This window comes from Pelodiscus sinensis, chromosome 3 (genome assembly GCF_052426305.1).
Source record: "Pelodiscus sinensis isolate ZL-2025 chromosome 3, ASM5242630v1, whole genome shotgun sequence".
NCBI classification, from domain to species: domain Eukaryota; kingdom Metazoa; phylum Chordata; order Testudines; family Trionychidae; genus Pelodiscus; species Pelodiscus sinensis.
The window spans coordinates 193,332,891-193,360,778 of record NC_143054.1 but is presented as its reverse complement, the minus strand read 5'-3'; the positions used below and the strand labels follow the sequence as shown (position 1 = coordinate 193,360,778).

Here is a 27,888-nt window from a genome sequence, read left to right as displayed (position 1 = left end):
TCTCATCTACTCATTCAGTACTTTTTGAGTAAAAGAATGTTTAAGAAGCTTCTTCTCATTATTTGGTATGCATTGCCCTCTGCTGGTGTGTATGTGATATACCACCGCAGGGCTGACTGCCAGGAAAATATACAGGGACAGAACCTTAATTGGTGTAAATTGAAATCACTTCACTTGAAATCAAAGGAACTATTGCCAGTTTACAGCAACTGAGCATCTGCCTCACAATTTTCAATATATTAAATAATAAACATGTTACCTATTTTAACACAAAATGTTATTTACTGAATAAAGTATTTTGTTGTTAGTAATAATAACCATAATTATTACCATACTGCATAAAGACTAACAGAAAATGGAGCACCATTATGCTAGAAACTGTACAGTCTCAGTAATGGTGCTTTTATTTCTCCCATTGTCAATTTTATTTCCCTAGTGGTTTCTGAGCACCATAGGATCTTTAATGTATTTATCCTTACAATACCCTTGTGAGGTAGGGAAATGCTGTTATCCCCATTTTACAGATGAAAAACTGAGGCATGAAGAAAAAGTTAAGAGACTTGCCCAGCAACACACAGGAAACCTGTGGCAAAGAAGACATTTGAACTCAAGTCAACCAAATCCGAACCATTGGTCCTTGGTTAATAATACATGAGAATGTATATGCCCAGAAAGTCATGAGCCAACATTCTTTTTTTTAGTTCATTATTCTAACATCTAATCTGGGGTTCTGAATGTTCTGTTGACCACAACAAAGTGCTTTACAAAGACACAATGGAGTTCATTGTTTGATAGGCAAATCCCCCGAAGTAAGTCAGCGCTGTTTAAGGATGGCTAAACCACTCCCAGACAGCAAATTTGGTTTGTTCTGTAAGAGCCAGTTCCCCCAAAATGTGGAACCTCTAAAGTAACAGCACTTGAAGGTGTCTGGCAAGGATAGTCTTGGTAGTTATAGTTATTGTATCAGCTAATAATTGTATCGTAATTACAATTTTGCAGGAGAAGCAGAGATTGAAAGTGACGATGACGATGACGATGATGATGACTGTAAAAAATCATCCATGGATGAAGTAAGGACGTACATATTTTGAACCGTGGTGATGTGATTCTGGTTATCCTTTCGTCTTACATTACTAAGTGCTGGACTGCCCTCTAGTGGACAAAAGGGAAAGAGCACTTAAAACCTATATACAAACTTTAAAAATGTTTGCCAACAGTCTAATTCTTGAACATGTGCACATCACTGCTTGCTTTGTTCCTATTTTAACTTAGTAACATAAGATCTAATTAATCAGTTTTAGAGAAGTACTTCATTATTGTGCCTGTGTGTATAAAACAACCTATTCTATGACAGCTCTGTGCTGAAATCTGAAAGAGACACGTTTATTATTATTAATTTTTATAGGTGCTCACAATGTGCTAAGCACTTTTCAGAAGATAAATAATGCAGTCACTTTCCCAGGGGTTTTACAGGCATGTGTAAAGCATTAAAATACCAGCTATGTAATTTCACTTTTAAATAGAGTAGTGAGGTCTCCTCTTCATAAATCTGTTAAACTCCCATGAGGCTAATGAAGACTATTTTACATGTATTCCTTTCTGTCCCCTTGAAATTCATCCTTCCTTCCCGGAGTTTCATGACTTTCATTGGCTAATACCTTATTAACAAAAACAAAGAGAAAATTACTCCCTCTAGATGAGGAGCCTAAAGCGGACAATCCAAGCCACATATCAAAGGAAAATAGGCCAGATAATCTGCATATGCAAATGAGTAATGATCTATTGGACACTGATCCCACACCCACTGAAGTAAATGGTAATGCTTCCATTGACTTTGCTGTGATAGGTCCCCAGCACTTGGAGACTTAGCTATATAAAGCCTATTGCATAGAAATCCAGCCAGTGACCTTGCCCTTGTGTCCTTGTTTTAGGGCACCGCTGGCCGTGAAGCCATGGCCACGGAAGAAATGTCCAACTTGGTGAACTACGTACAGCCAGTGAAGTTTGAGTCATTTGAGATATCAAACAGTAAGTAATCTAAACATCCAGAGCATCATTTTATACTGGGGACTTTTTAGGAGGCCCCTTTCTTAGTTCAGTTGCAATTATTTGAACATGCCATGGGGCTGATCCTTCACCTGTGTAAATTCAGTTGTCATGTTTCTGAAGAAGTCAAGTAAACATCCGTGGAAGATCTGTCCCCATAGGTACGGCAGAAGAGTGTGCTTAGAAAAGCAGAAAGCCGTTCTCTCTTTTTAATGCATTGCATAAATCCTGTTAAGGGTATTAGTAGGGTTGTCAAGCAATTATAACAATTAATCATGGTTTAAAAAATTAGACACAATTAATTGTGTGATTTAATTGTGCTGTTCAACCATTTATTTAAATATTTTGGATATTTTCTGTCTTTTCCAATATTTTTATTTCAATTACCGCACAATACAAAGTGTCCAGTGCTCAGTTTATATTTATTTTTATTACAAATATTTCCATTGTAAGAAACAAATAGAAATAGTGTTTATTCAATTTTCCCCATGACAACTACTGCAGTGCAATCTCTTTATTATGAAAGTTGAACTCCTACATGTAGAATTATGTATAAAAATAACTAACTTACAAAATAAAACAATATGAACTGTTAGAGCACACAAGTCCACTCCGTCCTACTTCTTGTCCACTCGGACAAGCAAGTTTGTTTACATGTGCAACAGATAATGTTGCCTGCTTCTTTTTTATGATGCCAGGTGAAAATGAAAGCTGGTGTGTGTGTGTGGCATTGTTGTAACCAGCATCGCAAAATATTTACATTCCTGTAGTGCTAAAGATTTGTGTGTCTCTTCACACTTCAACCACAATTCCAGCAGATCTGCATCCATGCTTGTCACAGGTTCAGCTCAAGAACGATCCAAAGCAGAGTGGACTGACTCATGTCAGGGTGGTCAAATATTGGAATAAATTGCCAAGGGAGGTGGTGGTATCTCCCTCTCTGGAGATATTTAAGAACAGGTTAGATAGACATCTGTCAGGGATGGTGTAGACGGAGCTTGGTCCTGCCTTGAGGGCGGGGGGCTGGACTCGATGACCTCTCGAGGTCCCTTCCAGTCCTATTATTCTATGATTCTATGATTCTATGTTCATTTCATCATCTGAGTCAAATGCTACTAGCAGAAGATTGGTTTTTTTTTTTTTTTTTTTGTTGTTCAGGTTTTATAGTTTCTGCGTCAGAGTGTTGCTCATTTAAGACTTATGAAAGTATGTTCCATGTCTTGCTCCTCAGATTTTGGAAGGCACTTCAGATTCTTAAACCTTGAGTCAAGTGCTGTATCTATCTTTAGAAATCTCACATTGGTACATCTTTGTGTTTTGTCATATCTGCAGTGAAAGTGTTCTTAAAATGAACAACAAGTGCTGGGTCATCTTGCGAGAGTTCTGTAACATGAAATATGTGGCCTAGTGCAGCTAAAACACAGAGCAGGAGACATACAGTCCTCCCCCAAGGAGTTCAGTCACAAATTTATTTAACTCATTATTTTTTAAAAGAGCATTATCAGCATGGAAGCATGTCCTCAGGAATAGTGGTCAAAGCACAAGGGTCATACAAATGTTTGGCATATCTGACATGTAAATACTTTGCAATGCCTGCTATAAAATGCCATGAGAATGCCTGTTCTCACTTTGAGGTTACATTATAAATAGGTGAAACAAAATACAGGACTATGTAGCACTTTAAAGACTAACAAGATGGTTTATTAGATGATGAGCTTTCGTGGGCCAGACCCACTTCCTCAGATCAAATAGATCAAATCCACTATTTGATCTGAGGAAGTGGGTCTGGCCCACGAAAGCTCATCATCTAATAAACCATCTTGTTAGTCTTTAAAGTGCTACATAGTCCTGTATTTTGTTTCAGCTACACCAGACTAACACGGCTACATTTCTATCATTATAAATAGGAAACGTGCCGCATTATCTCCTGCCAATGTAAATAAACTTGTTTCTCTTAGCAATTGGCTGGACAAGAAGGAGGACTGAGTGGACTTGTAAGCACTAAAGTTTTATATTGTTTTGGTTTTGAGAGCAATTTATGTGACAATCTGCATTTGTAAGTTGCACTTTTACGATAAAGAGATGGTGCTAAACTATGGCTTTGTCTACACTGCAGGGTTTTTGCACAAGAAGCCTTTTGAGGAAGAGTTCTTGCACAAAAACTTCTTGCGCAAAAGCGCGTCCAGACCTCAAAGCACATCACAAAAGCACATCCAGACCTCAAAGCGTATTGCAAAAGCGATGAGCTTTTGTGCAAGAGAGCATCCACACTGCATGGACACTCTCTTGTGCAAGAAGTTTTTGCACAAGAACTCAGAATGGTCATCAGAGCACCTGTGCTTTTTCTGGTAGGGGTTTCTTGCACAAAATGAGGCAGTCAGAGGTGTGCCATGGAGAACAACAGAGTTCAAAATGGCCACCCTTAATGGGGCAGCAAAATGGCCACCCTTAAAGGGGCAGGCAACCTTTTTTTTCACTCAACAAATAATCCTTGGTGTTCCTCATAAAAAAATTATTGTTTGGTGTTCCTCAGTCTTAAAAAGTTTAAGAAACAGTGGCCTATACTGAAACACATTCCCTGTACTTTGTTAAACAAATTCGGCACACTTCAAGGTGTGGAAATCAGAGCTCTGTTTCTGCTGCTGCTCAGCGTGAATTGCTTGTACATCCTGAACAGCAAAAAATTAGGGGGTTAAAATAGTTTACAGGACACTGTACTTCTGCATTGTTGACATTTTCCATCCTCATCTTGAATGCCATTGGAAAGGATACTTGGAAAACTAGCAAAACCTTGCTAGAAAGAACTGGACAACATTTGCACTCTGGTGGGTGCTTGCATTTTACCTCTGCTTGTTTCTCACCTATAAGATCTGTCATTCTCTTAACACTACAGGTTGTAAAAGCTGGGGCTTGAAGCTGTTAAAATGGGGGCTAGTGCTGTGTCTAACCTCAGTGAATGTTTTCGAACTCTGGCGGTTCCTGGGCACGGGAACATTTATTTTGTTTTCCTTTTATTTATGTTCATTTCCCCCAAACATACGGCTTTGTCAAGCATCCTTCATTGTAAACATATTTTGAAAATCTTGGAAATCACTTGGTGATCAGAATGGTGATGTGAAATATAAAAGTCAATAAATAGCAGATGAAATATAGGCACGGTGATAACTCATCAATTCGCAGCTCTACTGAATGTCAGCTTGAAAGTTTGTCTCTGTCACCAACAGAAGTTGGTCCAGTAAAAGATACTGCTTCCCTCACCTGGTCTTACAATATCATAGGACTGATTCAACGACAACAACAATGTTCTAATCTAATCACTGTTCTCCCCCCCCCCCCCTTTGAACTACAGAACGAAACAAGAGTTTTGAAATGTCTTCCTTTGTGGAAACCAAAGGTCTTGAGCAACTCACAAAGTCTCCAGTGGAATTTGTGGAGTATCCTTGACATTCAGAAAGATACTTTATGTGCTTTTGTAAATCTGAATAAGAACCATTGGGGTTCTTCATTGGGCTTTGGAGACCTGAATTTGGGAAATTAAGGGTCAAGCTCAACTTTGTTAACTCGATTACCTGTTTCTTTAGGAAAGAGAGCTGGCATCAGATGACACCTCATTTAGGTTTTAGAGTGAATTCTTGGATGTGGGTTGGGGCAAAAGAGATTAGTTTAAAATACAGGTGGACGATCTGGGGAGGAAAAGTGAGTCAAATCATTAGTAAGCATGTTAACTTATATTAAAAAAGCAATGGTACTGTGTATGATAAAATCATATAAGATATTGAAACAAAAGAAAGTTGCCAGATAAAGATAATTTGGGTAACCCAATAATTTGCATAATCGTATGAGAGATATGAGTTTGATTCCTGGTCACAACTGATTCTTCCCTGGCTACCAGGAGCTAGCTGCACTGGTTTATTATTTGTAGCTTTTGGAGATAAATAACCAAAGGGGAGTCCATCTCAGTTGAATGGTTCCTGGTGTATGTCCTTGTGTCTTTTGAAGCCAGCAAGTTCACAAAGAGATCCTGGTACAATATGGCCGTAGTGAATGTTAACTGAGAGTAACTTCTACATCGATAGAGCCCTGCAAATCTTCAGAAATCTGCTTTATATCCACAGGTATCCATCCGCAGCTCATTTTTGTGGATATGGATGAGGATACAAATTTTACATCCAAAACCCAGCAATATGGATATCTGCAGCTCATTTTGCCGATACAGATGCGGATACAAATTTTGTATCTGCACAGGGCTCTGTACATCTAGACTGCAACATATTCCTATAGCTAATATTTGTGGAGTGGCAGTTTGAAGCTCAGTCTTACCAAATCAGTTTACTCATCATTGCTTATTCTCTGTGGAGGCTGGATGTAAAGTTCATGTGAGGAGAGCAGTTATTTCTTAACTTAGTCCAACTCTGGAAGGCTTGTTACCACTGACGAGTTTCTGCTGAGGCAATTTAGGACCATTTTAGATTATTTACTGTGTAGTTGGAGTTACAATTATATTGTCTTCTAGATCCACAGATACCCATGCTTTTCCTTTGCTTCTTTAGCATCTGTCTGTCCTCATAGGAACAAAAGGAAAATATGTCATGTATTGTTTTATAACCTATGAATCTGTCAAAGCAGTATGCTTGAAGCAGTAACCTACTTTTGTTCTGTAAAGAGCATCTACATTTAAAGACTGAAACTATACATATAATTTTGCCAAATATATTGTATCTTAACCACTCACCATCCAGATATAACAAAAGGCAGCTTAGCCGGATTTATCCAAAGGGAACACGTGTAGATTCCTCAAACTACATGCCACAAGTCTTCTGGAATGCTGGCTGTCAATTGGTTGCTCTTAACTTCCAAACTGTAGGTAAGTTTGACCTTTAACTTGGTTTAGTGGACTGTGCTTTCCATTTTTTGAATAAGGTTGGCGATTAGGAGCCAAAACAGTTGGGCTGTGTCTATACTGGCGTGATCTCGTGCAAAAGCAGCCGCTCTTGCACAAAAACTTGCTGCCTGTCTACACTGGCCGCGTGTTCTTGTGCAAGTAAACTGACATTCTAATGTATAAAATCAGGGCTTCTCGTGCCAGAACTCTGACGCTCCAGCTCAGGAATAAGCCCTTTTGCACAAGAGCTGTTCCAGAAGAGGCCAGTGTAGACAGGCAACATGAATTTCTTGCACAATAAAGCCCTATGGTTAAAATGGCCATCAGAGCTTTCTTGCGCAAGAGAGCATCTACACTGGCATGGATGCTCTTGCACAAAAGCACATCTCTTGCACAAAAGCACATGCCAGTGTAGACGCTCTCTTCTGGAAGAGTTTTTGCAGAAGAACTCTTCCGCAAAAGAGTTTTTGCATGAGAATGCAAAAGCGACGAGGAGTCCTGTGGCACCTTATAGACTAACTGAAGTGTAGGAGCATAAGCTTTCGTGGGCAAAGACCCACTTCGTCAGATGCATGTAGTGGAAATTTCCAGAGGCAGGAATAAATATGCAGGCCAGGATCAGGCTGGAGATGACCAGGTGGATCCAATCAAGGAGGATGAGGCCCACTTCTAGCAGCTGATCTGGAGGTGTGAATTCCAAGAGAGCAGAAGCTGCTTTTGTAGTTAGCAAGCCATTCACAGTCTTTGTTTAATCCAGAGTTGATTGTGTCAAACTTAAAGATGAACTGTAGCTCAGCAGTTTCTCTTTGAAGTCTGGTCCTGAAGTTTTTTTGCTGCAGGATGGCTACTTTTAGATCTGCAATTGTGTGTCCAGGAAGATTGAAGTGTTCCCCTACAGGTTTTTGTATGTTGCCATTCCTAATATCAGATTTGTGTCCATTGAGAATGCGCCAGTGTAGACGTAGCCTTGTTTTGTTCAACAAAAGATGTTGGGCTATTGACTGGTTATACAAAGCTGTGCATTCCTATCACTGAAACCACATTATTCTCACATTCATTTACATATTATGCTGTAGTGTAATATGCATACAGTGATCACCTTAAGGAATCATGATTTATCAGATGTTACCATACTGCAATTTCTGAAAATAAGAATTTTTTTCTGTGGATTGGAAAACATTACAGTATCTTATAGGCAGACCTAATATTCACATGTTAATGGCAGCCCCTTTAAATTGTGTAATGAACTGAAAATATAGCTAACTTTTCCTCGGCCTCCAGAAACAATGATTATTAATAATTTTTATTGCACTATTAGATTCCATTTTTCTAGTCATCGTATCTAGAAAGGAAGATTATCATGGGTGAGCCAAATGGGAGCATCTTGTGAAATGCATGTACGCTGCTCCCACAAACACCGACGTTCACGTGCAAAAGTGAAATTGCACATATCGGTGCTTACATCTCATAGAAAGTCAACAGGATCTAGAAGTCAAAGTTGCTTTTGAAAATGAGACCTAATCACCTAAGTCACTTAGGCTCTTTAATACTAAGCAGAGTAAAACCTATATATCTTTAAAATCTATTCCTTAGGGTCTTTTGAAAATGCTACCCTACATCTTCTGGGGTATCTCCTTCCTTTTACAGAGAGAATGCAAAATGATGGCCATTGAGGAGTGTGTGAGGGAAACGTGTCTTTCAAGTAAAAAATGTCCTGAAACCTAGGTTTAAATGGCAGCAATATTCAAGAAAGAGCTGTTTATTCACATTACACTTAGTTATATTAATGCAGGTGTATTTGTTTTTGTGTATCTGATACTTACCCAGAAGCTAATTCCTCCTGATATTTTTATTGCTTAGATTTGTCTATGCAAATAAACATGGGGATGTATGAATACAATGGCAAAAGTGGGTACAGGCTAAAGCCAGAGTTCATGAGAAGACCAGACAAACATTTTGACCCATTTACCGAAAGTATTGTGGATGGAATAGTAGCCAACACTCTGTCTGTGAAGGTACGTACACAGTTGTTGAAAATTCTACTTATTGTTTTGTTAGAACCTGGACATGTTTCTGCTTTATCTGGAGCCCTGTCAGATCTTCTTTAGGTGTGTCTACACTGCAGCCAGGTGGTGGGATTACAGTAAGAGTTAGACATACCCAAGGTAGTTTAATCCAGCTCACTTCTATACTGTGAAGAGTGATGTTCACCACCAATGCTGCCTCGTGGTCGGGCTGGGATGTGGCCAGTGGTATTCCACCTGTCTTACTGCTACTTCACCCTGCAGTCACCTGTCTTTCTGGTGACTGTGCCTTCCAGCCAGGTCCATGTATACACATCTGTCCTGTTCGGGATATCTGTGAGAGTCTGACAAAGGGGGAGCCTTCACGATTAAGCAGGATGTCAAGATCTCACAACCCAAACTCTTCTGTCTTTAGGGGATTCTTCCCCAGCTGGGTTCCCCACCTCAGGGCTGGGCTTCTGTAGTTGCCCCTCTGCAGCAGTTGGTAGGGGAACCTATGCCCCGCGCTGTCCACTATGCTGTGATCCAGGCAGCTAACTCCAGGCAGGTGCCTCCTTGGCTCACTCCCTACCAGGCCCCTCTCTTCCCCTCAGCTACGTAAAACACCAAAACACAAACATAAAATCTTCAGCCTTTCACAGAGTCACCAGTCCTGTAGGCTTGGTCAGGTCATCGTAGGCCGGCCTCAAGTAGCAAGAGCCTCATGGTGCCTCTTCTCACAAACTCAGCATGTAGGTCAGCTCACCTCCCCTGTCTGCCTGCCAGCGCCACAGAGCAACTGTGTTCCCCTTGCTAAGCTCTTTCTCCAGCCTGTGCAGGTTTTGCAGATGTGATGGAGCAGGGCCACCTGGGCCCAGCCCCGCATTTTAACCCCTACCTTTCCAGTGTGGGGTTTGCACACCCCACTGCTGATATTAGCAGCAATGAAGGTGCAGCATCACAGGCCTATACAAGTCCAGCCAGTATCCTGGGCACTTACTTGGACAACAAGCCCATGCTGAAGTCCATGTGCCGTATCTTCATTATTGGTACTCACTCTACCTGGATTAAAGCCAGCTCATCTTCACATGTGCTGCAATCACACCCCCAATTGCAGTGTACTATACATTGAGACAATGTAATTTGTAGTGGGCCATGTATAATTTTTAAAATCAAAAGTAACTAAATTCCTATTAAAGACTGAAGCACCAGGTCAGTTTTTGAAGGAATGTTCTCTATTAAGGACGTTTGCTTATGTTTTGTTTTTCATTTCATTTCCAATTTTTTTTCTTTTCCATCACACAAGAATTACCAGGAAATGCCGGACCATGGATGTTCCAGGACTAGGGAGCCCTGGGGTAGGGCTGGTGGCTGGAATCCCTGAGGGCCAGCAGGGTAGCAGGCTGCTGACAACAAGTTGCCAGCAGACTGGGAGCCTGGTGCACAGGGCCCGGGAGGGGAGGGGGGCAGGAGCCCAGCACACAGCCCAATGAGGCTACCCAGCAGGTCTGGAAAGCCCAGTGGGTCCAGCAGGGAAAGAGGACCAGTGGTAGCGGGTAGCCAGCCGGGAGGCCTATGGAAGGACAGGACTAGGGAGGCAAGTGGCAGGGGGCCAGAAATGACCTTCCTCAGTCTGTCAAATTCCCTCATCTGGGACCCGTCAGGTCCTGAGGGTGCCAGACTAGGGAGGTCCAACCTGCCGTATTAACTTGAAAACATCCCTATTATTTGATAAATGCTAACTTGCACTGAGATGACCAACAGAGCACACTGCTTAGTATAACTGAATAGTGTACAACAATAGGCTGTTCTTGCAATGAGGTCAGGCAGTTATAAAAGTCATGGTTTCATACCAAAAATAATTCATCTGAAATACAGCAGCTTTGGGGCCACACCTAAATGGAGGCCATTCAGTCGCTCTCAGGGGTTGCTCAGCACTTTGCAGGAATGAGTCTCTGAGGGCATGTCTTCACTCTCCACGCCTAAGATCAATGTTCTGGCATTTGATTTAGCAGGTCTAGTATAGACCCATAAATTGAATGCTGAGCGCAACTCCAGCCAGTGCTGGTACTCCTCGCAGTTACAAGGAGTTAGGGAAGCAGACAGGAGCATTTGCTCCCATCAGCCTCCCACAGTGGAGATACCACCAAGCTTAGCTTAAGGTAAGCTGACTCCAGCTACATTGTGTGTACCTTAAGCCGATCTTTCAGGACTTAGTCTAAGAGTAATGAGGTAATTGCGAGAAGTTGGCTCCTTCTGACAGTCCAGACTAGTTGTGATGTCATGGCATGGTACAAGCTGAGGCCGCACAAATAAATGTAAGTGGGTGTACGTTGGGTGAATATGAGGTTTTTAAGGTACCCTGACATTGGTTAAATTTCCCTCTGCACTTTGTTACTCAGAGAATTCATTAGCCTTCATTTTATGTTTACCTCATATTTAAAAAAGGACGGGCTGGAAGGAGACTTGTGTCTGAACTGTTTTCTGTAGGCAGAGTTGTCTTTTGCAATAGAAAACAGAAACACATGCATCTGCTCTTTTATCGTTGCTTTTTTTCCAACATCACTACACATCGCTCTGGTATTACCCTATATTTTTGCTTACCATAGCATTATGTTACAGGCCAGTATGTAGCCTATTAGAGAATGCTTGTAATGAGTTGTGTTTATTCTATGCCATCATTTATTTCTTTAGTAATCACTTACAAACACTCCTATTTTGTTTTCTAGATAATTTCAGGTCAGTTTCTTTCGGAGAAAAAAATCGGTACTTATGTAGAAGTAGACATGTTTGGCTTGCCTGTGGATACAAGAAGAAAAGCTTTAAAGACAAAGACCTCTCAAGGCAATGCTATTAACCCTGTATGGGAAGAGGAACCCATTGTATTTAAGAAGGTTGGTGTGGTTTTGATTTCTCTACCATACATTGTGATTATTTTATTGCTCTCCAGAAAGCTCACCTTCCCCGCTGCAGCTAGCGCTCCAACTTCCCGTGGGGTGGGGATAGGGCTAGAGCACCAGTGCAAACTCCCCACAGGAGGAAGGGTGAGCCCCAAACCTGTGTCCCACCTGCAAAATGGTCGTGGACCACTCGTGGTCTGTGAACCATACTTTGAGAACCACTGTTGTAGAGGTAATATAAACATCCAGTCAATAGAACACTAATTTCAGCCTGGTGTGTTCTGAGAAAATGATGTCTATGTAACCGGCCTCGCAATATGTATGTTTATTTATACCTGGCTTTTCTATGACACAGTGGTGGGATATGATGCATATTTGTCACAATACCATTCACATTAGGTAGGGATTAAGATAGTATCTCTTCCTTGTGGGATTTGGACCTTTACTACAACTTAAGGGAAACATAAGAATGTTCTTTCAGAGCCAAGTACTATTTTAGTCTCAAATAGGCCTTGTTTTATTTGAAACTAAAACAGTGCTTGACTTTGAATGAAAGCAGAAGAGGTTCAGTGGCACCGAGCTTTTGAGGATGAAATCAGGGACTGCCTTTCGGGGACTCTACTCAAGCGAGCAAGCCTTTCTGTCTGATGGCTCACAGGAAAATGAGCTATTGGTCATGGCCATGGTGGCCAAAGACAACATCCCATTGGAAAGCCCTGTAAGGTTCATATTAGACGATGTCATGCTCAGCACCTCTGCGCTGTTCCCCCATACTATCTCCATGTTCCTGAATTGAGCACTGGGGACATATCTGGAGTCAGATGTTGGGTGACAGGAAATGTCTCCTGACTGCTTGTTGGACTGGAAGCTGAACGCTCCCATTTGACTGCATTCTGCTTTGCAAATCTAGACCCTATTTCACCTGGACCTTCCCACTGTCTTGAAGATTGATCTGCAGGAACAAGTGCTTTTGAAAAGGGCACTCCTTCCTAACTGAGCTCTTTCACATTGTTACTTCATAAAGGAAAAGGCTAAACTTCCTCGCACAGGCAGCCTAATTTCCTACTAAATCACCTATCCTCTTGGAGAGACACGCTTTTTAGTATCAGCAGGCCAATCTCCCTTTCGGAAGAAATTGCATCATTTACTTGCTTATGAATGTAGTGCAGGTTCCTTTCGGGACTACTCTTATAGGTTTTGAATGCATTTCTTCCTCCATCATTAAGGCCTATCCATTGTAGGAGCCCTGGGAACTCAGCATCTGACCACCCTGAAGGACTTTTCCATTTTTTCACTGAGGCTAAGGTTAGTATCTCAGGCTTACCCATCTCTGCTCCTGGCTTCACTTATCCAGTAAACATCATGTACCTGCTCAGCAAAAGTCAGGAGGGGTATTCTGAAGCACTAGCTTTAGCCCTGCAGAGCTCTGTTGGGAGTAGTCATGCAATGGAAAGCACTTATGAAGGGTACAGTTACTAGAATTATGCAAGCACGCTCAATGGCCTCACTCCATTTCAGCCTGTCATGATGCTTCCTGCAATTAAGTAACTAGAGTATAGCAATCTGTTCAGACTTTTCCCTCATAAAACACACCAATGGACAGATTTGTTATTGGATGGTTTTATCGGCATTGTTGCACTTGGCACTGCCCTGTTAAGTAAGGAATTATTAGGACAGGAAAACAATGCACATCGGTTCCGAGAGGAACTCGTGATTTCATGTCGTACAGTGTCGCTAAACTGTATGTTTTCGAAGTAGCATTCAGCCTTAATGAAAGACTTGATACTAAAGATCCACACGCAGCTTTGAAAATGTAGGGGTAAGTTCTCAGCTTCCAATTTGTTTGTTCTAGGCATTCCGCATCAATGAGTTATTCACCTCTAAAGAAAACGTCCTGACAACGGTAGCTCATACACAGGCTATGTACACTCTGACCTATTGTATAGCAAATTCCTGGTATGGCTATCGAACTCTTTATTTGCTGACTACAGCCTTATTTTCTACTCTGCTGTATTCCTTGTATGCAACAGGAGCTTTTCTTGTTTATGCCAGGCCACCAATTACTCTACCAAATATGTCTCCACAGGTAGTTCTGCCTTCTCTGGCATGTTTAAGGATAGCAGTATATGAGGAAGGAGGAAAGTTTATAGGACATCGGATATTGCCTGTCTCAGCAATTCGACCAGGTAAGTGCTATACTGAAGAGAACTAACATGGCAGCCCCTAAGCATGACTCTGTTGATTTTAACGTACCTATGTTGATTTACGGTGCTCTCATAACATGTGCAGCCACTGGTGGAGAAATTCACCTAATTTCATACTTTATTCTTTCAGTGTTAGCTATAACATCAGGGTTTTATTAAGTAAATCATTTTGAATATTTTTATACCATCTATGAAAAGAGAAGCACCCAAATCAACCGGAATTTGAAATCTGGAATGAAACAAGAAACCCTACAGAACTAAAACGTACAAAGCACTTGATGGTGTTTACTGGTCGATTACATCCAGGAAGCTATTTTGAAAGAAGGGGGATGGCAGCTATCATTGACACATCTCCTTTTCAGGCTTTGTTTCTTAGGTTGGTTGGTCAGTGAGCTTTAGCTGTGGTGAATGGAGACACCGAGGGTGTGAAATTTAGCCTCACTGGACAATCACCTTGGCTCAGCCTTCCACACTTTCAAAATTGCCTGCAAATGCTCCTATTTTAGGTGTGTTTTAATTGTAGCCAGTCTGAAGGAATCATTCCCCCACAGACATTTTAAATACATGGTCATGTAATTGGTTCTGGTGTTCTCTGGGGCTTTTATTGTCAGGCATTCACGTTGGGAGCATACCACGGCACTCTGATGCTTTTTAACTAACATTGCAATTCTCTGAGGGTATGTCTATATTACAGCGTTATTTTGACATATCTAATTTCATAATAGTTATTTCAAAATACCTTATTTTGAAATAACACATCTATACATAAAATGCATTTCAAAATAGCGCGTCCACACTGATTGGATGCTGAATCACATTTAAGGCCAGCCAGAACTGGTTCTGGAAGGGCATCAGGTCAGAAGTTACCTTGTGGCCAGGCAGCCAGCAGGGCACCCTGGGAAAGGCTGGAGGCCCCCTATTTCGAAATCAGTATCTACACAGCTCTTATTTCGAAATAGCAATTTTGATATTGGCTCTATTCCTCATGGAATGAGGTTTGCCAATTTTGAAATAAGCTCTCCACTATTTTCAATTAATTTCGAAATAGCAGTTGGCTTGTGAAGACTCTAGGAAAGTTATTTCGAAATAACGGCTGTTATTTCGAAATAACTTTGCTGTGTAGACATACTCTTGTTTGTATGTTGTCCCCTGTAGATTATAAACTCTTCTGGGCAAGAATTTGCCTTACTACAGATTCTAAGGCTAGATGTACACTGAGGGAGAAAGTCGACTTAAGATATGAAACTCTAGCTATGTGAATAGTGTAGTGTGAGTCAACTTACTAAAAGCCAAATTTCTGTGGCATCCCAACAGCAGGAGGTCAATGGAAAAAACTGTCCTGTTGACCTCTCTTACTCCTCGCAACCTCATGGAATACCAGGGTGGACAGGAGCAACGTTGGCGGTTGATTTAATGGGTTCTTACTAGATCCACTAAATCAGTGGTCCCCAACATTTTGGGGCTGCTGGGCGCCTGGGGGCGGGGCCGCTCATGTGCTGGGTGTCGGGGCGGGGCCGCTCACAGGCCACGTGACTGGGGTGGGACCAAGCATGCGCCGCACACCCGGGACTGGCACTGGCATGTGCGGCGCACCTGGGGCCCGGGCCGGCACCGGCACGCGCGGCGACCCTGGGATAGGGGCCGCACATGCGCCCGGGGCTGGCACCTGCCGCATGCCCGGGGGCGGGGCTAGCCCAGATTGCTCCGTGGGCGCACATAAATGGCCCGGCGAGCGCCATGGCACCCGTGGGCACTGCGTTGGGGACCACTGCACTAAATCAAACCCCAGCAGATTGATCTCCGTAGCATATACACAGGCCCTAAAGAGCCCATGTCACATGGGCACTATGGGTGTGTCTAGACTACATGCCTCCTTCGACGGAGGCATGTAGATTAGCCAGATCGGAAGAGGGAAATGAAGCCGCGATTAAAATAATCGCGGCTTCATTTAAATTTAAATGGCTGCCCCGATCTGCCGATCAGCTGTTTGTCGGCAGATCGGGGGAGTCTGGACGCGATGCGCCGACAAAGAAGCCTTTCTTCATCGGCACAGGTAAGCCTCGTGAAACCAGGTTTACCTGTGCCGATGAAGAAAGGCTTCTTTGTCGGCGCATCGCGTCCAGACTCCCCCGATCTGCCGACAAACAGCTGATCGGCAGATCGGGGCAGCCATTTAAATTTAAATGAAGCCGCGATTATTTTAATCGCGGCTTCATTTCCCTCTTCCGATCTGGCTAATCTACATGCCTCCGTCGAAGGAGGCATGTAGTCTAGACACACCCTATATAAATAATGAATAACAATATAATTACATTGGAAAGTGCTTACCTTCTGGACTGAGCTGCTTTTATATTCTAGGCTATCACTACATCTGTCTGCGAAATGAGCGGAACCAACCTTTGATGCTTCCAGCAGTCTTTGTGTACATAGATGTTAAGGACTACGTACCCGATACTTATGCAGGTAACTATTAAATTTCCCAGCGATGAACCACAAAAGCAAAACTAAATAGACAAACCTTTGAAGTCCTCTCAGCCTGTTTGCGACATGGTATAAAACTGGTGTGAGGCTGCCTGCATGGATCACAGTCAAAAACGAGGGCCTGAGTGCTTTTTTCCTAGCAGACTTTTGAGTAGCTTTACAGAAGCCAAGCATCTTGAGATTTTGTAATAGAAACAGTATGCGGTGACTGCAAGATTCAAAGTAAAATCATGTATTTAATTTATGAAATAAAAGCACTCCAAATGGCCCTAACTAAGCATTGGGAGTTTTATCTTTGTCTTCAGTTGTGCCAATGCTCAACAGTCTAGAAAAACCCACCCTAAAACTCCTTCCCCAAAATTGCACATCCAGGGTTCCCTGTGTTCTTGATATAAATTTAGAAACACAATAGGTAGGAGAGAGAAAATGAAAACCCATTCAAATCAGCAGCATTTCTCCTACTTTTTCTTCCCCCAATACCTCTTACACTAATAAAATAGGGATTAAAAGTCTTACCGAGGTACTATGCCAACACATGTGCAGGAACTGTATAAATGGTGTTTCACAGTTCATGCCTTTGGTATGATGGATTAGGTTCAATTCCAGTGAAGTGGTAACTCTCAATAATATATTTCAGGAAAACCTATGCACTTTCTTAACACCTTAAGTTTCTAATGCCATAGATTAAGGAATTTGGATCTGAAATGTTTACTTCATTTCCAGATGTGATTGAAGCATTATCCAACCCAATCCGATATGTAAACTTGATGGAACAAAGAGCTAAACAGCTGGCAGCACTCACACTGGAGGATGAAGAAGAGGTAAAGAAAGAGGTAAGAGAGACTTTCGTCACTGAAAAATCATCCTGTTTGGTGGGATTTTCAAAAGCACCTACATGATTTAGAACTTCACTGAAGGTCAGTGGGACTTGTGCTCATCCGTCACTTAACGGCATTTCAAAATCCCATCCATTACCTAAGGACGAAGTTTTGCTGCACTTCCGTTGTAGAGGTTGTACTCCATTTTGGATACTGTTGAAGTCCACGGGGGCTATGCATGGTCAGGTGTTATTCAAGGGTATCAGAATCTGGTCTTTAGTGAAAAGGGGTTGCATGTCACACAACATTTAAAAGAAACCAATCCTAGTCCCTCATGTTTGTTTCACATTTTGATAGGGTGGTTTTCTTAGTCCCAGTGAGAGAACTGTATCATTCACTTTCTTTAAAAGTATTACAGATTCTGTATGAATTTCGAGGCTTTCCATTTAACAGCGTCAGAGGGGTAGCCGAGTTAGTCTGTAACAGGAAAAACTTAAAAAACAACAAATAGACTAATAGCACTTTAAAGGCTAACAAAACATGTAGATGGTATCATGAGCTTTTGTGGGCGCAACCTGCTTCTTCAGATGACAGGAGTATTAGAAATCCAGATCCAAGAATAAATTAGGGAAGGGAAAGGGCGGAGGGGAGAAACAAAGGAGGGGGGAAGGAGAAAAAATAAAAAGAGAGACACAGTGAGTAGATTACTCAAATAGTTACAACAGGATGATAAGAACAATTAGCACCTCCATTGTTTGGTTGGTAGGTTAAGTCATTGGATGTGGAAGATAGTGTGCGAGCCAGCCAATGTCCTTGTTCATACCATTTGCATAAGTATTACACTTGTAAATGAAGTTAAGTTCCAATCCTTCTCTGTGTATTTGGCTTGTGAAATTGGCCTGAAACGAAAGGGTGACTTGGAGATCCATTAATGAGTGTCCAGGTAAATTAAAGTGTTCTCCAACAGGTTTTTGTGTATTGCCTTTTTGGATATCTGATTTATGTCCATTAATTCTTTCCCATAGAGACTGTCCAGTCTGGCCAATATACATGGCAGTGGGGTATTATTGTCATTTGGTGGCATAAATCACATTAGTGGATGTGTAGTTAAATGAGCCTCTGATTTGGTGGCTGATGTGGTTGGGTCCAATGATAAAATCGCTTGTATAGATGTGTGGGCAGAGTTGACAGCAGGGCTGATTTCAGGGATGGGTTCCTTGATGATTATAATCAGGGCTTGACGAATGGCGGGCAAAAGCCGCTCGCCAGCTCCGCACTGCGCATGCGCAAGACCCGCATTGCGCATGCACATGCCGCAAATGAACGGGGCGCCCGGCTGATTGTCGAACCCTGATTATGATGCAGGTGTGTTGCGTGGTTATTGGAAAGAATTTGTTTGAGGTTAGGGGGTTGTCTGTAAGCGGGGATTGGCCTTTCCCCCAAGATCTCTGAGAGTGAGGGGTCACGAACTAGGTAGTTTGGACTAGACTTCCTAGTCCGAACTACCGTTACTCCTGGAGAAATAAAAACCCAGATCAATAGAGCCAAAAGAGTACCCAGGCATTAATTTGCAAGTCGGGAGGCAAGCTTGAAAGGCTCACTTTCTTTTTATTAATCATTTGTGCAGTCCAAGTATAGACCCACTAACGAGGGGATGGGGGGGAAAAGGGGACAACTACCCCTGGGCCCAATGAGCCAAAAAGGACCGGGGGTTCCTGCTACTGCAGTAGTGGCAGGAGCTGGAACCTTGGATCCTTTAAATCGCTGCCAGAGCCCCAAGCAATGCACTCCAGGTGGCTCTGAGGGCTGGCTTGGGGGGTGGGGAAATGTCACACAGCGCTATCCAGGAAACACTGAGGGCTGGATGCCCCAGTTCCGCCCCTTCTGCCTGAGGCCCCGCCCCTTCCAGGAGCACAAAGCTGGGGGCCTCACCAGCTTGTCCAGAGGCCGGGCATGTCTGTCAGTCCCCTGGCAGCTAGCAGAGCATGTTTTATTACACTGTTGAACATGGCTTCCTTTAATAGTGTTTAAAGAAAAAGAAAAATGAAACCAGCCAAGTTTTCTGCCAAAACCTTGAGCATTCTGTTAGGAAAGTGGATGTGCATATCACTGTTCAGAGCATGCTGTGCTTATGCATCAGATAAATCAAGTGGTTGGAACAGACTGTATCTCCTAATAGTCACAGAGGTGGTACTCCTGTCTCTGATTGTGTAGCTGTATTCTAATGAAGACATTGAGTCAGTGATCCTTTCGCAGTACACAAAGTGTTAAGGTACGTGACTGTTGAGCCAGGTTGCAGTAAACTGGCAATGTAATGAGCATAAAACAATTACACCAGAACCTGCATTGCCTCTTGATAGAGTGGCAGACAATATTCTGAGATCTGTCTCCTGCTTCTGCCTGTAATTGGATTATCCTCAAAGAGTGAAACAGAAGCAGCCTGAGGAGCAAGCCAGGACTGTATTCAGCTGGTGCCATGGCAACTAGGTCTTCATACTCTTTTTGGCTGTCTCAAAAACCCAAATAGCTTGCCAGTGTGTAAGTCCATCCTCCTCTGCCTCCTTCCTAAGCGTAGAGCGTTCGTATGTCTTTATAAACCTGGCACCCACAAGAGTGATTGTAAGGTGTGCATAAGGAACTGGCAAGGAGGAAAAGGCTGTGGAAAATGCTTAGATGAGTTGGATACCGGATATATGTTTATGTAGAGTTCAGCAGGATGGAGGTACTGTTGATGTGCTCTCTGTTGAGTGTAATTATGGGGTAATTATCCTGGGAATAAGAAGTATGTGTGTGTGTCTTGAGAGTTGGTGACTAATTACTCTGTCCCGTATATCTAGTAAAATTAGCTATGAAATTTAGCGGCAGTTCTGCACACACATTTTGATCATAATAAGCATCTGAATGGTATTTTCTTGATACTCTCTACTTACTTCCAAAAGGTTTTTTTGATGCAGCACCATGCTGATTCAATATAGTTTCATCTCTCATACGCATAAATGAGTAAATTACCTGTATGCTTTGTGGCTGAAAACTACCCAGTTGAGTTATATCCTCTTAACATTTTATAATGTTATAAAAGACCCAAGTACACTCAGAATAATTGTTCAGAAAGGTATGTGCTGTGTTTTTTGAAAGTAAAGCTGCAAGAATGAACTGTAACTGATATAGTGGAAAACCGAAGCTAGTAAGCCCACTTTTTTTTCCTCTTTTAGAGCAGTGTATTTAAAACCTGTAAGAAATTTCAGAATCAAAGGAGGCATGAAGGTTGGACTAGAAATAAATAACTCTCTCCCCTGCTAGGTGTTTATTGTGTACATACCTATTTGGAAGAGTCACGTAAAAATATTTTCTGTCTTTAGGCTGAACAGGGAGATCCACCATCAGAAGCTAATCATGAGCCCAGACCAACACCGGCAGAAAATGGACTAAGTCACTCCACTTCTCTGACAACAAAGCCAGCAACTCAGGTTGTTCACAGCCAACCAGCCCCGGGTAAAAGACCTAATCACATTTTTCCTACACTAATTATTTGAAAGAACAAAAAAAACAACAACCAAGAAATGGTGGTGGTCACAATTTCTGTTTGTGCTTTGCATTAAAAAACAAGTAATATTGAATGAGTAGAGGAAATTTATGTGTTAAAATGTTAAAAAAATATTTGTCCTGTATTATAACATGCACTGTTATTTTATTTTACATTAGCAATAGCCTCTTTCTTCAAGAAGGATACCTTTGCGCTTCATGTACTATATCCACTTGTGCCCAAAAGGCAATCACCATTGGAGTGAAACATGTCATGATTACACAAGAGTTGAGGACAGAAAAAAATAATTATTAGTAGTAGTATTAATAATATTACCCACTCGTGGGCAAGGGCTCCTTGAAATTTGAAGAGACAATCAGCAGAATCCAGCATGAAGATTACTTTGGTATTTGCTTTTTAATCTTAAATACCAAAGCAGCACTTAAACGTGATGGGCTAGGTTTTCTACAGTGCCCCATACGTCCCTCCCAAGGGGAGTGAGATCATGCAAACAATGGAAGCTATGGAATGCTAAGCACTTCTGAAGAATCTGACCATTTCATGAAGGAGTTGAGCAGTGTAGAAAATCTGACTTTCATATTGTGTGCAGAGCATCTTTTTGTATGCTGATGAGTGATGAGCATAAGAGCAGTAGATTTTGAACATCTCCAAGTCTTATAGTAAAGTGCATGTGTCCATCACTTCATATGCTTTCTAAAATCTCAGTTCTTCCAGAAGTGAGTTGGTTATCCCAACCTCTGGATGTCCCCGGCTGACCAGTCTTCTGTCATTTAATATTTACTTGCCTCTGTCTCTTAAACTGCAGTGTCTCTAGGGCTGTCTTCTTTTTCACATATTAATACAGCACAAGCACATTGCTAATGCTAAACAAATCATAATATCCTTTTGTCCTGGTAAATGTGAATTTTTACTCCTGTCTCAGATTCTACAGAACAATTGTACCGTCATTTCAAAATCCATAGCCAATCTTTTATTGGTTTGGCTATAGGCCCATGATCCTTGGGATGCAATTTGCTCACACAACAGACAATGTAAACAGGATAGAGTGTGTATTTTAATGAACAAGGGGGCACAGCTGCAAGCACAGTCATTTTTCTTGAGTTTTGAAATTAGCGGTTTATTTTGCACGTGTAATTGTGCAACTGAGCAATCCATTACAGGCAAGCTCCTTTGCACAATAGTTTTTAGGTCTATGTCTGCTAGGCCCTTAACTTGCTTTTACAAAAATATTTCCCTCCATTTGCGCGTGCATTTACATCTTGAAATTCATTCTTTGAAAAGGAAGGTCTATATACTTGTATTGATGAATATATTTTAATAAGAATTCTAAAATGGCATTATTTCCAAATCGGTTATTGATCATTCATCATAAGCCCGACCCAACTTAAACAGCCTTCAGAGGAGTTGTATGAGATCCTTTTAAAACAATTTTGAACTTTCACTTAAAATAGCAGTGTTGTACTAACCATGAGCCAAATCCTATTGACTTTATTCTCATGATTGGTCCCACTCCATTCAGTTGCATCCTTCTCTTGAGAAAAGTGAGGTGGTTAGGGTGTTTTATTTTGTGTTGTGGTGTTTGGTGTTGATACCAGCATCACCTATGTAGACAATAAGGCTATCTTGCCCGTATTATATTCACAGCCTTGTTTTCATTATATTCCACTTTTATTATATTGTGCGGTAATGCAAGGAACCTACAGGCTTATACCATAGAAGACATTAGCTTCAGCACTTAGCATAAAATTTGAGGCCTATACACTTCCACACAGATAAATGGCCCAAAACTAACCCTGCATTTTAGTGAACTGAGAATAGAGTGTGTGAGGGAATATTTTGTCAGAATTTGCCATCACTACAGAATCATGAGATTCCATAGACTTCTGACTGCAAGAGTGCCAAGGCAACAAACTGATATATATGGTAATAAATTGAGATAATTGGTATACTACTCTAGGATAAGAGCATCTCAACATTGATAGGGTGAGGAAATAAAAATAATGAAGAGGAAGAAACCCTTACTGAAAATTAGACCTATTGGCCATCAGCATAACATATTGCACAAATTGAGTCCTAGTCTGAGGGCAATAGAAGAGATGAGACCCCAGAACAATGGCCACAGATGATGATGAGGAAAGTAATGGTAATGAGGAAGATAGTGGTTAACATTGCAGTTTGTTCTGCAGGGGGCGGTGTGAGCATATGGATGTGCAGATGTACATTCTATATTATCTCCATTTACTTTACTGTGTTGGGGTGTTTGTGACTATGCTAAGTGTATTAATAAGCATAGTGACTATTGCAAATACATGCACAATACACAGTGCATGTTGCCACTGTGTACATAGGAGCTCCCAATTCTACAATCGTTTAAGTAATACTGGGCCTGATCTTGGGACAAGAACCTGTCAACCCTCAATATGATAACTGGGAAATCATAAGAAATCAATGTAATTAATATATAATCTATGAATTGGGATGTATCTCCATTTTGCTGTTCTTCTGCAGTAAAAAGGGTACCTAAAAGATAAATTTCCTGATATTGTTCAGAATTAGAAGATTTACCTGGCATTGCTCAGGTCCATCACTTAAATAAGTTTTGTTTTTCTTCATTTCAATCATTGCTCTGGGGTGGGGCTGGGGTGAGGGGTTCAGTATACAGGCTGTGCTGGGGAGAGAGGATTACCCCTGTCCTCCCTCACTGCAGCAGCTTGGGGCCAGGTGAGAAGCGCCTCTCCATGGTTGCTGCAACTGCAGCGGGCACAGCTAGGGGAGTGGTGTGACAGACACACAGACAAACTGATACACAGACAGACAAACAAATTCTAAAATATATAGTAGATAGCTGTCTCTTTCTCCACCCCGGATGCCCAATGGGCTTATAGCTGTCCTGGTTCCCATCTCTGGCCCCTCTCTGCCCCTGGTGTGATTATTCTACTGTATATCTGGTCCTCCTGCCGACTCCTCCCTTTCCATTTTATGAGAATCAATTGCACAACCAAACCCTGACCTTAAGAACATAAGAATGGCCATATTGGGTCAGACCAAAGGTCCATCTAACCCAGTATCCTGTCTGCTGACAGTGGCTAATACCAGATGCCCCAGAGGGAGGGATCACAACAAGTAATCACCATGTAATCCCTCCCCTGTCACCCAACTCCAGAGAAAGAGAGACTAGGGACACCATTCCTACCCATCCTGGCTAATAGCCATTGATGGACCTAACCTCCATGAATCTATCTAGCGCTTTTGAACCCTATTCAAGTTCTAGCCTTCACCGTATCCTCTGGCAAGGAGTTCCACAGGTTGACAATGTGCTGAGTGAAGAAAAACTTCCTTTTGTTTGTTTTAAAACCTGCTTCCTATTAATTTAATTTGGTGACTCCTAGTTCTTATATTGTGGGAATAAGTAAATAACTTTTCCTTATTCACTTTTTCCATACCAGTCATGATTTTATAGATCTCTGTCATATCCCCCCTTAGTCTCCTCTTTTCTAATCTGAAAAGCCCAAGTCTTTTTTAATCTCTCTTCATATGGGACCTGTTCCAAACCCTTGATCATTTTTGTTGCCCTTTTCTGAACCTTTTCCAATGCCAATAAATCTTTTTTGAGATGAGACGACCACAGTATTCAAGATATGGGCATACCATGGTTTTATATAGAGACAATCAAATATTTTCTGTCATTTTCTCTATCCCTTTTTTAGTGACTCCGAACATTCTGTTTGTTTTTTTCACTGCCACTGCACGCTGAGTGTATGTTTTCACATGGCCGGCCCACAACATTTTAGCACCTGAGGCGGGGAGCTCACATTGATGCCCCCATGCCCTGTCACTTGGGCTAAAACTTTGAAAGGTCTCAATTCTGCCTTCTTCCTGTTCTACTCCTCTCATGGTACTGATCTGCTACCTACATAACATCAGCAGCAGACACAATTTTCTACACTCAGTTTGCCTCATGGTACGACCAGCCCTGTGTTTTCAGAGAACTGTCCACAATGACTCCAAGTTCTCTTTCTTGAGTAGTTGTAGCCAAATTAGTCCCTATCATATTGTATGTATAGTTGGGATTATTTTTTCAAATGTGCATTACTTTACATTTATCAACATTAAATTTCATTTGCTATTTTGTTGCCCAATCACTTAGTTTAATTATAGGAATCCTGTGGGGGCGAGGGGATCCAATGCAGAGAGGGTACCAGTATTATTACCACCATGTCATGCAAATGTGCTCTGAGCATACATAGATAACTTAAAGCCAGTGCCTTGCATACGCTAGAGCTTTTCATATTGCTTATACTGTTAGAGATACACCAGTGATAGTGTAGCTACCAGTCCAATATAGAGCCCAGTTCTAAAGACCTTGTTTTTAGTTATGATGAGAGAAGTTACAAACGAAATGTGGTGTCCTAGCTTTTACCATTTGGGAAGCGTTCTTGAACCAATGCACTTACAGACAGACAGACAGACACACATTTCTAAAATATACAGTAAGGGTATGTCTAGACTCACTTTCGAAAGAGGATATGCAAATTCCACGGGAATTTGCATATCTTCTTCCAATCATATTTTCGAAAGAGGATTTTTTTGAAAATGAAAGTAGTCTGGACATGTTTTTTCAGAAAAAAAACCCTTTGTTGAAAAACCGCATAAACTTTTGAAAAGGGTTTTTTTTTCCGAAAAAACCGTGTCCAGACTACTTTCATTTTCCAAAGATCCTCTTTCGAAAATGTGATCAGAAGAATCTCCTCTTTCAAAAAATCTTTGTAGTTTAGATGTGCCCTAAGATGTTTACACAACTGTATATCCTATGACAACTGCAATAATGATATACAATATATATAAATTTTCAAAGGACATCACATATGGCTTCTGTTTAAAAAGAATTGAACTCAATAGTATCTTTTATCTCCAGGTTCTGTGAAAGCTCCTGCCAAAACAGAGGATCTTATTCAGAGTGTCCTAACAGGTAATAAATATAACAGTGTTATGAAATAGCATACGCTGAATGAATTTTACAGTTTGGTCCAGATAAATGTACATTTGGTGAAATAGGCCACCCGGTTTAGACTTTTCATTATCTGATTACTACTGAAAGAACTTTGTGACAAATGCACATGCCAGGACTTGTTCCCTTAGGACATAGTCCTGTGCTTTTGAAGTCAATGGGAGGGGGGTTGTCATTGTCTGCAATGAGATAAGCACTGACTTGCTGTAGGGAGGTTTTTTTTAATATCTCCCTTTATTGCACTACCTTGTGTGTCAGTAATGGTTGGAATCTTGTGGGGGAAGAGGGGATGTCCAATGCAGAGACAATACCAGTATTATTACCACCATCTCACGCAAACATGCTCTGAGCATACTTAGATGACTTAAAGCCAGTGCCTTGCATATGCTAGAGCTCTTAATGTTGCTTACACTGTTATGCTGTGTCTACATTGCCATCCCTTTCCGGAAAAGGGATGCTAATGAGACACATCGCAATTGCAAATCCGCGGGGGATTTAAATATCCCCCGCGGCATTTGCATTTACATGGCTGTTGCTTTTTTCCGACTTGGGGATAAGCCGGAGAAGCCTGCGGATTTGCAATTGCCAATGTAGACACAGCCTTAGGGTATGTCTACACTACCACCCTAGTTCGAACTAGAGTGGTTAACGTAGTCATTCGAAGTTGCAAATGAAACCGTGCGCCGCCATTTTTAAATCCCCGTTAATTAGAAAGCCTAATTCGAACTACCCACTCCATGCTGCGTGTAGCTGCGGGCACGGAGTCCGCACTAACGGGGATTTAAAAATGGTGGCGCCCGGCAAGATGCAAATGAAGCCCGGGATATTTAAATCCCGGGCTTCATTTGCAACTTCGAATGACTACATTAACCACCCTAGTTCGAACTAGGGTGGTAGTGTAGACATATCCTTAGAGATACACCATGATAATGTAGCTACCAGTCCAATATAGGGCCCAGTCCTGAACTCAATGGGGTAACTCTTAGCAATGAGATATGCAGCTTGTATTTCATCATGCCTAGTTGAATGTCACTCTGGCTTAGCTTCTTGATGGCATCGTGTCCACTCGCCCCTTCGAAGGCTGAGAAGCCCTTTCGTTGAACTTCGCTGAAGAATACATCGATTCTCCTATGAGGTGTATTTTCAGTTTGGTACATGAAGCTTTCTCTTTGTAACCCTCATGAGTGTTCAACTGAAAAATAGTAGTAACTTGTCAAAGTGTTGCACAGCCTTGTGTACTGATATCAAAATGTGTTCCTACACTGTGAACCAAACTGCTATCTAGAGAAGGGAGTGGGAAAGGAAGGAGTTACGGTGTTTCCTCATGGACTAAATCGGCATGTACGACAGAACTGCATCTGAGGCAATCTTTGGATTTCACTTAAATACAGTGACTTGCACTGTTTAAAATTTCAGAACTGGAGGCCCATCCAGAGCTTTGGCGTCTTTTCCGTAAGAATTGTTATGAGATAACATCTCCTATATCCTCTTGCTAATCTCCATTTCCCAAAGAAAATGTGTAACCCAGTGGTTCGAACGTTTTTGAGCATATGGACCCCTTTTCAATCTATTAACATTTCATGGACACCCCCTCCTGGGGAGAGAAAAAAAAAGAAAAGGAAGAGAAAAGTAAGGAAAGAAAAAGAAATGGAAAAGAAAAGGAAAAGAAAAAAAAAGTAAGGATTGGGCACATCGTGGTGGGCCTGATCCCTATTTTTAAACTTTCCACAGACTCCCTGCAATACTGTCACGGACCACCAGGGGGCCACGGACCACAGGTTTGAAACCACTGGTGTAGTGTGAGTTACTGGGTCTCCCATTCTTCAGAGAAAATGAGCTATTACAGCCCACAGCTACAGTGCTTTATTCAGGCTACCACAGCTTATGTTTTTTTAGCTCTAGAGGTGCCCGGTTCAATCCCTGGTGTTTCACCTAACATGGCAATAATTATACACGTACAAACTGAACATAGGACAAACACAACATAGGATAAAAACAACAA

General features: G+C 41.7%; 1 protein-coding gene across 4 annotated transcripts in view; it reads left to right on the top strand.

The window, feature by feature from the left end:
- Positions 1–27,888, top strand: part of PLCB1 (phospholipase C beta 1) — a 698,632-nt gene that overhangs the window by 545,158 nt on the left and 125,586 nt on the right. For all 4 annotated transcript variants that reach the window (XM_075925686.2, XM_075925693.2, XM_075925689.2 and 1 more), the window contains 11 exons: positions 1,000–1,070; positions 1,932–2,028; positions 5,396–5,480; positions 6,786–6,910; positions 8,789–8,943; positions 11,661–11,825; positions 13,918–14,017; positions 16,394–16,498; positions 17,240–17,349; positions 20,694–20,826; positions 25,794–25,847. In XM_075925686.2, coding sequence (XP_075781801.1) covers positions 1,000–1,070; positions 1,932–2,028; positions 5,396–5,480; positions 6,786–6,910; positions 8,789–8,943; positions 11,661–11,825; positions 13,918–14,017; positions 16,394–16,498; positions 17,240–17,349; positions 20,694–20,826; positions 25,794–25,847 — 1,200 coding nt within the window. The remainder of the gene's footprint in view (positions 1–999; positions 1,071–1,931; positions 2,029–5,395; positions 5,481–6,785; positions 6,911–8,788; positions 8,944–11,660; positions 11,826–13,917; positions 14,018–16,393; positions 16,499–17,239; positions 17,350–20,693; positions 20,827–25,793; positions 25,848–27,888) is intronic.